Below are 15,172 nucleotides of genomic sequence, written 5' to 3' on the forward strand. Positions count from 1 at the left end.
AGTTCTTTTGCATGCCTACAAGGAAGGTGTTTTTGAAGAGGGAGCCGTGGTTTGTGCTCCTCATGCCAGTGATATAACTAGGCCTGTCAACGGGCCGGGGTTCGGGCCGGAATTCATTATTCCGGATCCCGGACCCGGCATACCAAATCGGATCCGGATTCGATCCATTTATCGCAACGGATCTTCTGTCCCACACTCTGTGCCATTCTCTGTCCCACTTTTTATTATATTACTATTTCTCCTTCATAAATATCATGTTTTAGTTCTTTTTTGTTTCCTTAAGATCTAATAACTATTAATTCAGTAATACAAAATTTAACAAACTCAAAAAATCAAAATGCATAAAAATGAGATATTTTATGCATTTTCTGCTGTATTTTTTAATTTTCTATTATATATTACTTTTTTGAAGCTGTTGTATTTATTTTTTACTGAATTAATAGTTAGTTATTAAATCATAAGGAAACAAAAAAGAACTAAAACATGATGTTTATGAAGGAGAAATAACAATATAATAAAAACTGGGACAGATAATGGCACAGAGTGTGGGACAGAAGATCCGTTGCGATTTATCCGACGGGTCTTCTATTCTATGTTCCGGATCCGGATCCGACGGGTCTCGGATCCGGATCCGGGTCTACCCGAAAAAAATTATGAAAATTTATAATTTCTAATAAAAATGAGAAAAAAATATATTTGTACACTAATTTCTAACTAATACAAAAAAAACTAAATAAGAAAATAAATCAAAGTAACTTTACTCAAATACATCACCCTAATCAAATTATATTGATAAATATACATATTTTAAATTATTAATACATTTATATACGGATCCGGGTCTAGTACGGGTCGGAATATTATATTCCGTATCCAACCCATTTTTTTGTTTGAAAAAACGGATCTGGATCCGGATCCGAATAACGGAATTAAATCCCTATCCATACCCGCAATAATTTTACGGATTCGGGCCGGGTCGGGCCTAGACCCGGACCGTTGACAGGCCTAGATATAACTATGTGGTTGTCAACCAGGTAGAATTTCTTCAGAAATATTCATGGAGTTCTTTTTATTTGTTTGGCTTGTTTCGCGCAGCTTACCCAGACGATTTTGAGTTGTTTCATGCAAATGAAAAATGATTGTCTTCTTTATTAAATTTTATTGGTGAAAATGCAAGTTTATAGGTGTCATGCTGACATGTTGAAACCATCAATATCTGGTATACAGTGGATTGGGACATTGTTTTCTTCCTTTTTCCTTCACCACTTATGACTTTACTTTTTCCTTTTCATGAAACAAGTGGATGTGGTACATGTTTCTGAAGTATGAAAAGGCTTATGATTTGGTTCAGCAAAACTGTCCTCAGGATTCTTCAGGCAGCAACTATTGGAAACCACGAGGCAATAAAAATTAGGGTTAATTCCACTTTGTCCCCCCAAACTTTGGACGATTATCCACTTAAGTCCCTAAACTTCAAAATGGGACACTTAAGTCCCTAAACTTATAAATACCTCCCACTTAAGTCCCTGAACTTATAAAATGGGACACTTAAATCCCTAAACCCTTATAAAATGGGACACTTCGACCACCAACCAGCATTCAGGATTTGTTAACAATTTTCCTTAAGTGGGAGGTATTTATAAGTTTAGGGACTTAAGTGTCCCATTTTGAAGTTTAGGGACTTAAGTGGATAATCATCCAAAGTTTGGGGGGACAAAGTGGAATTAACCCTATTAATTTTTAATATTAGGTTGGACTTTGACTGATTTATGAGTGAGACAACTAGAAACCTTTTATTCCCAGAACCTCCACTTTTGCAATTTTTTTACTGCCAAACAAGGCCTATTTTTCAAATTCTCATGTATATTTTCAGTGGCTTACATGGGTGATGTCCAGCTGTATTCTGACTACCGCTGTCAAAGATTGGTTTTGTGTTTTAGGTCTCAAGGTTCATAAGATATGGTAAAGTCTTCACTAAAAGAATTGTGGGAGATATCATAACTTTTTGCTTTGCCTTGTTAGATGATGGCTTAGATTGCGAAACTCATTTGAGGGATTGGCATTTCTGTTGTGCGGGTTATTTAGACCAATAAAGTTATGATGCTGTGTAACGATAAGGTTGTAGAGGTTGAACTAACTTAAGTATGGCATGCAGCCTTGTAAATGCACTTAGGAGTATGTATGTATCACATTTTTGGGAAAATTAAAAAGGAGGAACTTTGGAAACTGGAACTTTTAAGGCTCCTAGTAACTTTTCTGAAAGTATCTTCTTGCAAACAACGCAGACTGGAGGATGCTGGAAAATTTCAAGCACCTCAGTCTTTGCCGGGTTCATATTTTGTTCAGCAACCATCTGGGAGATGGGCACTTCAAGTACCAGAAGAACCGGTAGTCAGGGAGTCTTTTAGGTGGCCAATTGGTTTTATTACAACTGGCTTCATTCGAGGCAGGTAATTATTGTATATTCTGCAAGAGGGATTGTGAATGAACTATTCTTTGCTTTGTGAATTTGTTTGGTTGACGTGAGTTCCTTTGGACATCATTTGTTTGTCCTTTTAGTCTTTTTGGTTTATTTTTGTGCTTTTGATTGTTGTTTTAATGGACATACAGCAAGAAGCATGTGGCAATAGCTCTATGTGAGGCGGTCTTGCTTGCTCATCTTAGAGAGGATCAATGGAAGACCATCTCTGTTAGCAAGAGGAGGAAGGAAATTTACGTTCTGGTTAGGAATTTGTGGTCCACCGCATATAGACTTGCTCTTGCCACCATAGTTCTTGAAGCACAGGAAGAAGATTTGGAATTCATGTGATCCCAAGTTTCTACTGTGAAACTATATTTTTGACGGTAGGATAGACTAACATTTTGTGGAGAGCCTTGATTTTCCTCTTATTTGATGTATTAATGGAGTAGTAAACTGGTAATGCCTGGTTACAATAGTACTTCTTCCGTTTGGGTACTTGTGCCTGAAATTTTGGTGGAATTTTATTTCGAATCAAAGCATCATAATGCAAATGGGTCATTAGGGTCCTAGTGCCTATAGACTTTAAATCAATTGTGGGTGTTTTGAAAGGAAGAATGGCTAACAAAAAGTTGCCCCTTCAAACAAGATGGTCACCGGCCTTGTAGAGTGCTGCAACTAGATAAACAACGGATTCGGAATGATTACCAGAAAAGATGGTCAACGTCCTCTATGAGCCATAGCCCTCTGTTCACAAGTCTGGCCTAGTTCCAGGAGGCCACCGAGGAAAGGAAAGTAAAAGAATGGAAAGTAGGTTCCTTGCAAACCCATATTCTTTTCTCTTGTTTGGTTGACAAAGGAAAGTACTGGGGAAATGAAAAAAGATCCAAAGAAGGTAAATCCTTTGTTTGGATTATGGATTTGGTAGGAGGACATAAATAAAAACAAATTTAAAAAAGAAAATACAATTGAATTAAACAATTACCGGTTATATTGAAAATTCATGAATTCACTATTTAAATGTTTGATAATTGGAGTTGAAAAAAAGTTTGAAATTTGGGTCATCGAGTAATAACTTCGAAACTTTTTACCATTTTTAATTGATTAACCACCCAAATGCACCAAGAAAAGAAAATTAGCGGGAAAAATAATAGGAGTGAAGACAACAAATGTGTTAAAAAAAATTAAGTTAAAAAATACCGTCTTGTAATTCAAGTGCCATGTGGTCTCTTTTATCCTTTTCTTTTCATAATTGCTAAAAGGTAAAATTTCTTTATTTCCATTTGGTCATTTCACAAATTTTCTTCAAACTTTTTGACCTTGAATTCATGAACTACAAAACACGCAAAATTGTTTGGTTAGTAAGGTAACTCATTAAGTTGCAAGTAAATATAATAATAGCAAAGTGCCAATTTGGGTGATTAGAACATTAAGTTGCAAGCAAATAAAACAATTGCGAAGTGGCAATTTAGGTAATACGAACAAGTTCTGATAGAAATTTTATTATTATTATACTTAGATCAACCCATTTATATCAGTATGAATTGATAAGTTGGATCAACTGATTTATACTAGTACAAATAAATAAGTTGAAAATTATCTGAATAACCCAAACACCCATCAAGTCCAATTACAACTTTTTCCTTGCTCAAGCTGTAACAAAATCACTTACTATTGGATAAATTGATTGATAAAAATACATTGATTTGAACTAAATACTATGTCACTAATTTTCATATTTTTTGAATTTGTTTTGCAATTGCAAAGGATGATAATCATATAACTTGAGATTGCCTTGACTATCCATATAGGTAGTACAACAAGAAGAAACAAATGATCATGAATCTGATACATAATTCATGGTGACAACCATATTTTCATAACAACAAAATTTGGCAATTTTTTTCCTGAAAGAGAAATAAGTTAATATCATTTTTTTCAGACAAAATGTGAAAATTCATCGATTGATAAAAGTGGATAATTTACCAGAAGGGAGCGGAGCATAATAGCTCATTAGTTTGGCTACAAGAGAGTACTGGACTAAAGGGTCATTTATCTTAAGTTTAATGAAGAAACTGATCAATAGTATGTCACAAACTTTTTCTAGATGTTTCAATAAAGAACAAAATATAATATATGTTGTCTCGGTGAAAAATAAACATTAATCAATGTTATCACGCCCTAAATTCTTTGAATTTTCAGAATTTAGGATTGATTATCTAAACCAATCAAAATATAACAGACTATACAATTACACAAGGAGTAAAAATATAGCCTAATAATTAAATAACAAATGCCACTTGATAAATAAGGCCAAAGCTGAAATCCGTTACATCATTTTTGGAAATAAAAAGAGGTTACGGTCTTTGTAATTTTCTTGAAACAAAGAAAGTAGCCCTCTATTTACTTCAAATTGATTTGATTGAAGGACTCAATGGCTTGTTCTTCAATTGGAAGGATGTCTTCTTGCCTATACTCGTATAGAATAGATCATTTCAGATGCAACCTATCTATGGATTTGATATTATGGACGAGTAAAATCTTGTGAATTATTTCAATGAATATCATTATTACCTGGATCATTCGTGCAATTTGGACATGTCATGCTAGGTAGATAAAATGTTGTTCTCTTTGACACAAAAAAGGACTCATCTAGCTTTTTGCTCATCCAATGAACTGCTGCCTCCATAGCCTTGAGTTTTTAGTAAGATGCCATTTTAGAAGAGAGAATGAAATTAAAAAACTATGTCCAAATATAATAATATTATCTCTTATACTGTATTGAACTCTACTAATGGATACGGTGCAGATGTTTCTGTCTATCATATATTCACTATTTCTGAATTGATATTAACATAATCGTACCGTGCACTTGATTGACAATTCCAAGTTTGGATGGACATTACGTTTGAATTACCTTCATGAGCAGGGACTAATTTTTTTCTGCATGAGCAGGGTTGGTGATTTGCAGGTGATTTGCTACAATGTTATGGCATGCTTACCATTGATACTGAGCAAAATACCGTTGCTGCTAGAGGAAATATAGATTTATCGCAGCTAGCCATTGTTAAATAGCCCTTTTCCCCGTCAAAAGTTCTAATACTACTGCCCCAAGACCAGAGACATCAACACTCTTCACTGTCAATACATGTAGACCAAAGTATTCTGTACCAATGTAGCCTATTGGCTTGGTCAGCCTATTATCGCACTTGGACTCTGGAATGTTTAGTAATAATCGAAAAATCAGAAACTTTAGCAGTTCAATTTGCATCAATCAGTATGTTGGAAGATTTTAATCTCTGTAAATTATGGTGGAATTGCGTAGTTGTCAAGGTTATGCATAAATGCGCTGTTGGTTTTATATGGTAATGACTGATAACTCTTTTTTTTTTTGTCTAAAGCCAGTTTGACTTTTGAGTTGAAATACTAAAGTAATTCCACAGGAAACCACAGTTTGACTGATAACTCTTTCTTGCAAAATCTTCTTGTCCAAAGTACAACTAAGTCAATGCTACTCTGAACTCTTGAAGAGTATCCTTGAACTAACCGCTCAAGCTCACGTAAGCATAGTTTTTCTGATAACTCAAAAATGGTGTATTTTTGCAATTTCAGTCCAGAAGACAAAGTCAATGCTACTCTGAACTCTGGAGTATCCTTGACTAACGCTCAAGCTCACGTAAGCATAGTTTTTCTACAAATGGACATTAAATATTCATAAATGTATATCTGTTAACATCCATTAGTCAGGCCTTAGCAGTTTTCTTGGCCAAATACTACTATAACACAAGGGTACACGGAAAATTAAACAGCAGCTAAAGAATTCGATCATGATTGCTATTCCAAAAAGTATAGAAATATCCTTTCACTCACTTTATAATCACTAAATATATGAATGATTTCTTGCATTCATCTGCTGTTAGAATCTGATAATGTGGAGCTATTGGCCATCAAGTTACTGCATTATAATCAAGGCAATTAAGTCTAATATTCAAAAACTCAAAACAAAAAATATTCATTATTATTTCTGTGCCTACTTACAGTTGTAAGTTGTGATCACTGACCAAGAAGGAAGCCCCAAGATGATTCATTGCATGACAGGCCTTTGCAGCAAATAAATCATGTTGTGAATATCAAGCATATTTTTATTTAGCAGGCAGTTTCAGGTCATCATCCCCAATATGAATGATTTCTTGCATTCATCTGCTGTTAGAATCTAATTATGTGGAGTTGTTGGCCGTAAAGTTACTGCATTCAAATGAAGGCAGCTAAGTCTAATATTCAAAAACTAAAATAAAAAACTATTCATTATTGTTTTTGTGCCTACTTACGGTCGTAAGTTGTGATCACCGACCAAGGAGGAAAGCCCCCAGATGATTCATTGCATGACAGGTCTTCGCAGGAAGTAAATCATGTTCTGAATATCAAGCATATTTTTATGTAGCAGGCAGTTTCAGGTCATTATCCCCAAAGACGTCCATTAGCCTGAAATGGTTTTATCCATTCGCAATTCTTCGTTACCCCCAAAGATGTCCATTGGCCTCAAATGGTTTTTATCCATTTGCATTATACACTCAAAGCAATTCAACAACCAAATCATCCTTTTTTGGGTAAGGATTAAAGTTTCAGTTGGCTATAGTAGGTTACCGCCAGAAATAATGAAACATTATGTCTGAAAACCAAGATAGAATAAAAATACAAACACAATAACAGATAGCTAGTCTTTTATTTCCTTTTTTAGGACTAAGGTAACAATTTTAAATCTACCCAATTCCTTGGCAATCATGATATCGTTCCCATCAGTATCAGTAAACTTCTGCATCTCCATTTTCTTTTAAATACTCAAAACATGCAATACATGTTAATGCGGTTTAATGTCCAACAAATGCCTTCACAATAGAAATGCCTTCACAATAGAAAGGCCTTCGTCATTGCATCAACAGGCTTCTTCATCTGATTATCTTTGTAGTATAGATATGCTAGTTGGTCCCATGCCTCCGCAGGAACCTTCATTCCACTCACCACAGCTTCGTACCACTGCTGCTGCCTCTCCCAGCAATCTCATTTTAGCATAAGCATTAAACTTGTCCTCAAAAATATCCGAGTCATAAGCGGTGGGTTTTCACAGATTCACCTTCCTGGAAAATGTTTTCAGCTCCTTGAATGTCATCCAAACTGATTGAAAATCGTATCATGTCTTGATGCTCTGAGTTGCTTACATAGCCCCTCTTGTTGCACAGATGCCAGAGTTGACGACTTCATTCTAGTTCTTGCTAGTCGAATGCAAATGCATACCAAGGAGAAGTTCATGAATGTATACCGTACACTTTGCTCCCCCCTTGAGTGTCTCTGCCTTGTTTAGTATCTCAGAAGACTTTTTTACCAGGCTAGCTCTTAAGCATTCCTTTGCTGCCATGAAAAACAAATGTTGTATCCCGCATGAACTAGAGCCTCCATCTCGATTTTCTTCAAGTGTTTTCCTGTGGCTTTAGTATAATAATCAGTAGCATATGCTTTCAACAAGACGTAGTACTCAAAGTTGCTGCAACAAAATGCCTTCTGTTTCCATTTCTTCCATAAACTTCTCTAAGTCTCTTAGTCTATCACAACTCAAATTAGAGGTTAAGCACTTTCATGTATGATAACTTTTGTGTTACAACGAGATGCTGTCATTCTCTGCATAAGTTCCTCAGTTTTCTTCATCAACTTCTTGGCATAGCAACTTGAAAGAGCACCATAAGCTTTGAATGTTTTTCAAACTGTCTTGAGACATCATTGAAGTAGTCATCTGCCTCTTTTACTCGTGCCTGAGAGATACACTTTTAGCCTATCAGCAACATCTCCAGGTGATAGGTTGGAATTGCAACTCATCCCTGCAACCAACTACTTAACAAAAAGAACGCTCAGGCAGCTATTTGCATCGACCACTAATCACCAGGTGTAGATAGGGAGCTATGGCCAAGGGCGCTTTAGTGATCATTGTGATTGCATTGGTTATGGTTATATCTGTTTACATCTCCATACATTTCCAGCTGAAAGGACAAAAGAAATCAAGCAACATTCATGGAAATGGCATTATGTTTAATGCAACTGTGTCCAAGACAAGACCTGGAGCATATAGACGGATAATGGATGCCATTGCATCGGCACCCATTCAGAGTCAATCCAGGTACTACATTCATGTGGAGGCGGGTATATATGAGGAGATTGTCGAAGTGTGGGGAAATAAGACAAATATAGCTTTGATTGGAGACGGTGAAAATTTAACCAAAATCACAATGAACAGGAGATTCCCTGAGTTCAAAACTTACGAAACTGCCACTGTTTGTAAGGACTTCTGACTGCGATTTATGCTTTCTACTTTTGCTTTAGTAGGATCACAACATTTCAGCTTTTTAACATGTAAATGGTGAATTTTAATGAAAAGATGAGTAGTAAAAAGCAGAGTGGGAAAAACAGGGGACATCAGAAGCCTTCCTTTTGTTTCTTTTAACTTCTTTTTTCTTCACTGCACTATAGAACTTCACCATTTGTCTGTTGCAGTTCATTGAAGCTCTCCTTTTAATGCAGCAAAGAAGCCTTCTAGTAGGTTTAAACAAGTCTATTCCAATTATTTAGGTGATATGGCTTTGTGTTTCAGAAACTTTATTAGCTAGAATTTGATATCAATATTGTCTATGTTATTGAGTCCGTGTGTGTTATGGTACTAAAGTCAGATAAGGAATGGGTTTATCTTAGTTTTACATAAAGGCCTAGTTGCCAGATTATTTGCATGTGAGAAAACAATTATCAGAAATTTATCCTCTCAATTTATGTTCTTACTCTCGCCCTTTCTCACCTTGCAATTTTGTCCTTTTATCTAAAGGCCTTAAAGCTTGTTTTGTTTTGTTTATCATATTAAACCTCACTGCTTTGTCCTATTTCTTCATATTCATTCTTCCAAGTGAGGTTTAAATGAATATTTTTGAGGGCCTACAAGCATGTACTTACACTACCCAATGGGCAAAACTGAGTTATCTGATAACAATTACCCAATGGGCAAAATCGATGCACTTACACAAAGAAGCCTAAGGAAATCATAGTGGTTCATAAGCTTGTAGAAGTATCCTAAGCCATGTAAATATAACCAAATAAAGCATGCCTACAACTGGAGAAGGTAAAAAAGGTTGAACAACAAAATGCAAGCACACTTACAGAAATGCAAGCTCAGCATTTAATTGTTGCCTATATCCATATCAAACACAAGATTTCAACAATATCAAACATGCGCGCTTTGTATCTTCCCACATAGTATGTACCCTCTACCATGTCTAGCTCTACAAAGTTACAGTGGCTTTCAAATTTCAAAGCTTTAATTCTTCAAGCTCATTTGCTTCTTGCAGCAATCTATTCTCTTTGGAGTACTACTACAATTTCACATACACCATGCTGCGTTATTAAGATTATGTAATTCATACATTCTACACAGTACAATGCCTAAATTTAATAAGACAGACTGGACGATGAAATACTCCCCCATCGTAAATAGTACCAACTTCTTTGCAGAAAGCTTACTTCTTTGGCAATAATACTACCAACTCTATCAGTAGAAAGAATATTCAAAGATCGTATATTCATATAGATATTTTCACGTTGCATGGTCTTGGAAGATGAAGATTTAGATGTTCATTTTGGTTTCGCAGTGGAAAAAATATTGCATATAGGATTTAAAATTTTCAGCAAGCTGTATTTACGATTTCTTTTCCTTTCTTTTTTCTTTTTCATAAACTTTATCTTTTCTTTATCCATTTCATAGCATATCAAGCTTATTAAAATGCCATTACATGACATTGTTTGCAGCTGTTAAAGGTGATAAATTCTCAGCAAAGTACATTACTTTCGAGAACTCAGCAGGAGAAGGCAGTCAAGCTGTTGCCCTAATGTCCGAGTCTAATCAATCATCATTTTACAGATGTACATTTTTAGGGTACCATGACACGCTCTATGCAAAGTTGGGCAAGCAATTTTATAAGGAGTGTGAAATCTATGGCACTGTTGATTTTGTGTTTGGCGAGGCTGCAGCAGTCTTTCAAAGCTGCAACTTCTATGCGCGGTTGCCTAACCGCATTATTACTTTCACTGCACAGGGAAAACCGTTACCCGGTCAAGTTAGTGGATTTGTCATTCAAAATTCCACTTTGACAGCAGTCCCGGATTTACAGTCCAACAAATCACAGGTTCACGCTTTTCTTGGAAGACCATGGTTTGCATGGTCGACCGTGATTGTGATGCAATCCTTCCTGGATAACATCATAGACCCAGCTGGGTGGTACGAGTGGCCAGGCCATCGCACAGATGAGCTAACCTATATAGAATACGGTAATTGGGGCCCTGGCGCAGGAACAAGGAGACGAATTTCATGGGTGGGATATAAAGCATTGAATCAGTCCGAGGAAGTCATTCCTTTCACAGTTTCTAATTTTATTACTGGGGATTCTTGGATTCCAGAGACTGGAATCCCTTACACCAGCAATTTATATTAGCATGAGGCCATATCTCTGAAATCCCTTATACCAGCAGTTTATTTTAGTATGAGGCCATTATATGGTGTTTTTGTAGTGACTTCAAAGACATTGCTAGACTGTGAATGGTGCAAAGTATTTGCGATATGTTAACTACTTTACTATAAACTGAGTATGACATCCAACAACTGCCACAAGCCTATGGGACTGACCCACAAGCACTCCAAAAAGACCACTTTAACTTCCTTGAATAGAATTTAAGAGAAGGTAGTTATGTAAGTTGAGAATCCAACTAGGTTATTAAATTTCTAATAATGATACCTCCAACTCGCAAATTCTAACACACAAAATACTAAAAGCTGTAAATAATAGCCATGTACTGGTTCTATGTCTGCATGTCTCGCCATGGCTTCAATGCCCAAATTGAAGATAAGTCAAAAGCAACATTGCCAAGCAACCCCACGAAAATGTCATGGCATCATATGAGATTCCTTACTAGTTTTATCCCTGGACAACTCACTGCACTAAAACACAAGACATCCAATTCAGAATTATGAAATCAGTACCATAGTCCATGATTCACAGTCACCAAGAATTTTTCTCTACTTCTTCCCCTCTTTCGTTCCCATGTTTCTGTTCATGGTTACCGTTCACAGCCTGGAAAGAGTCCCAAGTTCCTCTCTTTCTTCCGCTCACGCAAGTAGGCAAGATCTCATCCAGCTTGTCCTATATGAGTCTGGTATTTAGAGCCCAAACTTTCTTCCTCTTGGTCAGCCATATTTTCTTCTTCTTCTTTGACCAATATGGTTACAAATGCAGAACTCTTTTCAAACTTTGAGACTTTCTCGAAAGATTTTGAAAGGACGTCCAAAAGAAGTTGCTTTGTTAAAAGATAAAAGTGCATGAAAGTGAAAAGAAATAAAATTTAGAAGCTTTACAATATTTTCTCTCTACATTAGAGAGCATGGCTCATTGAACCAGTTGAATTGAAGCTTTATTGCTGGGTTAGCAGCCAATTGACACAGCTGGCAACAATATTTTGGAAGCTTCAAGTTCTAATCAGCAAAAATCGATAATAACTGGTTTCCCTTCCCTATCTTTTTCTCTACTAATTTCTCCACTAATTTCCCAACCATAAGTTGGTTGGATAAATATTCTTGTCCTTGGAAGCTAAGAATAAACTAAAAGATCCTTTCCCAAAAAAGAAGAAGTTTTGGTCTCAAGGAGTCTGTCCATGGTGATTCCTAGAGTCTAACATGGTCAAAGTTCTCTGCTTGTTTAGTAGTTTCTATTATTAGGCCTTAAAAATTTTGGTCTTTCCTCCGTCACTCGAAATTTCCAGAATGTCAGTCATTTTGGGCCTTTTTGAGTTATCTACAATATCAGGTATGTTGTTCAAGTCATTCTTATAGGGAATGGGAAAGTTCCCGAAAGTTCTAGAGTTCTACAATTAGCTATTTTCCTATTTAGAATATGGAAATAGGAGTTTTAGGTAGCTTTTTACTTTATAAATACTTATGTTTCTACGTCATACTTATGTTTATAGAGGAATTTTTTTTTTTTTTAGGGTTTCCGGCAGGGAGTGAACCCCGCAGACTAATCCCCTGCCCCCCGCAACTTGCTGGCGGCGAGACTCGAACCAGGGACAACACCCCATCTTCAGCAGCCCCATGCCACCAGACCAAGCCCCGGGGAGCTTTATAGAGATTGAGTTTTGGTTTATTAGTTGTGTTGTTCTTCTTTCTCCTAGCTTCTCCGCTTCTTCCCCTCTTTTCTCACCACGTCACTGTCCACGGTAATGTTCACAGCCCCAAAACAGTCTCAAGATCCTTGTTCTTCTGCTCCCACTAGTAGGCAAGATCTCACCCATCTTGTCCCACATCAAGTTTAGAGATATACCATTTGGCAGTGCTCTGAAGCCAATTTTTGTGATATTTCGCGCTACTGATGATTATTGACATTTAGATATATAACTACATATTTGACTTGCACACTCCTAATGCCTGACATTCCTGGAATCTGTAATTCTGCAGTTACAATCAGTTTTGTTTGACATGTGTGTTTGTTTATATCATAAACACTTAAATCACACTTCGCCCTCTTCATTTTTGTGGTAATCTATTTCACTATGTTATACTGCAACATAAAACTGTCGAAATTTTCACATTTAGCTAAAGCAGAAAAGACAATTCAAGGTCTTATGTACTACCCTGATGTAGATATCCTAAATGATTTGCTACACTTGCATTGCACATGCTATATTGGCAATGCTACAGTTGATCAGATTATGGCTGAGAAGTTTGATTTTGCCACATAGCACTTTTTCTACATTGGATGCAGTATCAACAACCAAATGAAGATCAACTGGCTATTGTACCACTACTGTATGATGTGTTGTGTGCAAAGAGAAGCTTCCTGCAGAAGACTTCCAAAGTTACAAATAACTTCATCATCTACCAGTCATCAGACTACTTCAACAGGTCAAGAGCAATTCATTGTTATCAGAATCCTACTTCATCAGGTTGAATTAACAATATGTCACTTTGGTAATAGGACCTGTAAATTTAAATGCCTTTCTATATATATAATATACAACCATGCATCTACATGACCTCTCTATCTTCATCTTTGCCAACTAATTCCTTGTCTTTTTGTTTCTATCCAACTAATTCCGACTAACTCTTCTATGGATATAAAAGCAAAATCTGGGCAAACTTATGCAACACATGAGCGCCTAGTCAACTAGTAAATAAACAAAAAAAATGGCAGAATATAGAGGCAAATAGTTGTAGGGCAAAAAAATCAGAAAGTTCCCAAAGCATCTAGATCAATTTGCATTGCTCCTTTTTCTTCATCGAAATTATCAATGAAGGGCAAAAAAATTAGAAAATCCCCATAGCATCTAGATCAATGGCAGAATATGTGTTGCTCCTTTTATCAACCAGTTGCCTTCATGATTTTGAAAATCCCCATAGCATCTAGATCAATGGCAGAATATGTGTTGCTCCTTTTATCAACCAGTTGCCTTCATGATTTTCACTAACTTCAAATTAAAGCACATTCTTCTAAGATTCTTATGAATTCACGAGGCGCAAATTGGTGCCTTTATGCCAATTTGCACCTTGTTAACTAATTTTCCTTCCACTCAGATTAGCATGTTGAGTTGTTCGGACTCCTACTTAACTTTTTTCTTTCGCTGCTAAAATTGAGTTATCCTATGTTTAAGCCATCCTCTAGTCAGATATACAGTTCAACCGTACTCAAACGGATTTAGCAATAATTTTGGCAAAAGTAACACTTTGTTAAGCTTAAAATTGCAAATGATTTCGACACTCCAATAAAATCAAATGGATAAAATTTCTACACAGAATAAGGAATTTTCAACAAGGGAGAAAAAATGAAAAAAAAATGGCCACACACAAATATACACAAAGAAAGGAGGCAGAATCTATTGCCAGGAGGAAGATATAGTGCCGGGAAAGGCAACGGTGGGGCACCAACCTTGTAACCTAGAGAATTGGCCGCGAATTCGGTGCTGGCGCTGACGCCGCTGCAAGATTTTAGGTGACTGCCCTACCCCAAACAGTGGGACCTTGGACCTCAGATTTGGCTGGCTGGCTGGCTGTCGGCGCCTCCGGTAGGCCCGACGACGGCAGAAGATGGGTGCGGCTGTGCGATAGGCTGATTGCTTCTAATTTTGAGGGTGACATTTGAGGGAGAGCGCCCAAAAAACTGACCCCAAAAGGCAGAAACCACTGCTCCAATGAATTTTTGTACATTTGACATTTGACAATGAATTTTCTACTTTCTGAATCTGAATTCTGAAATATAATTAATTTGCTAAATTTTAAACACTGAAAAAAAATATATAAATATTTGAATTTTAATACTAAATTTATTTATACTGTTTGATAAATATTTATAATTGAATACTTAATAAGTTTAATTTGATAATTTTGCACTTATATCTTTTCATTCAAAAGAGAAATAGACCTTATGATTTAATTAGTTTAAAATTGTTAGGTATGAAAATGACAATATTTATTTTTAAATCAAATTAATAGAAAAGATGAAATATATTATATGAGACGTATGGAGAAGATGTGAAAGTTATTAAAAAAGAAGAAAAGAGAAATAGAAAACCGTTAAATAGAGAATATCAAATTGTTTAGGGTTAATTACATTTACCTCCCCTGAGGTTTGACCAAATAACGAA

The 15,172-nt window shown here is 36.1% G+C and overlaps 1 protein-coding gene and 1 long non-coding RNA gene across 2 annotated transcripts; one reads left to right on the plus strand and one right to left on the minus strand.

Moving 5' to 3' along the window:
- Nucleotides 1–10: 10 nt before the first annotated feature.
- LOC113760928 lies at nt 11–2,956 on the plus strand. The gene is made up of 4 exons (XM_027303679.1): nt 11–71; nt 1,010–1,034; nt 2,286–2,450; nt 2,611–2,956. Exons 2-4 carry the CDS (start codon nt 1,018–1,020, stop codon nt 2,807–2,809), a joined length of 381 nt encoding a protein of 126 aa, XP_027159480.1. The 5' UTR covers nt 11–71; nt 1,010–1,017; the 3' UTR covers nt 2,810–2,956.
- A 4,082-nt stretch (nt 2,957–7,038) lies between these two features.
- Nucleotides 7,039–14,683, minus strand: LOC113760929. Its single transcript, XR_003467110.1, has 2 exons — nt 14,458–14,683; nt 7,039–8,487 (listed from the first exon to the last, which is right to left on the minus strand). It is a non-coding gene; the product is annotated as an uncharacterized LOC113760929 (long non-coding RNA).
- Between the last annotated feature and the right edge of the window lie 489 nt (nt 14,684–15,172).

The sequence above is a fragment of the Coffea eugenioides genome, chromosome 2 (assembly GCF_003713205.1).
Source record: "Coffea eugenioides isolate CCC68of chromosome 2, Ceug_1.0, whole genome shotgun sequence".
In the NCBI taxonomy this organism is placed as follows: Eukaryota; Viridiplantae; Streptophyta; class Magnoliopsida; order Gentianales; family Rubiaceae; genus Coffea; species Coffea eugenioides.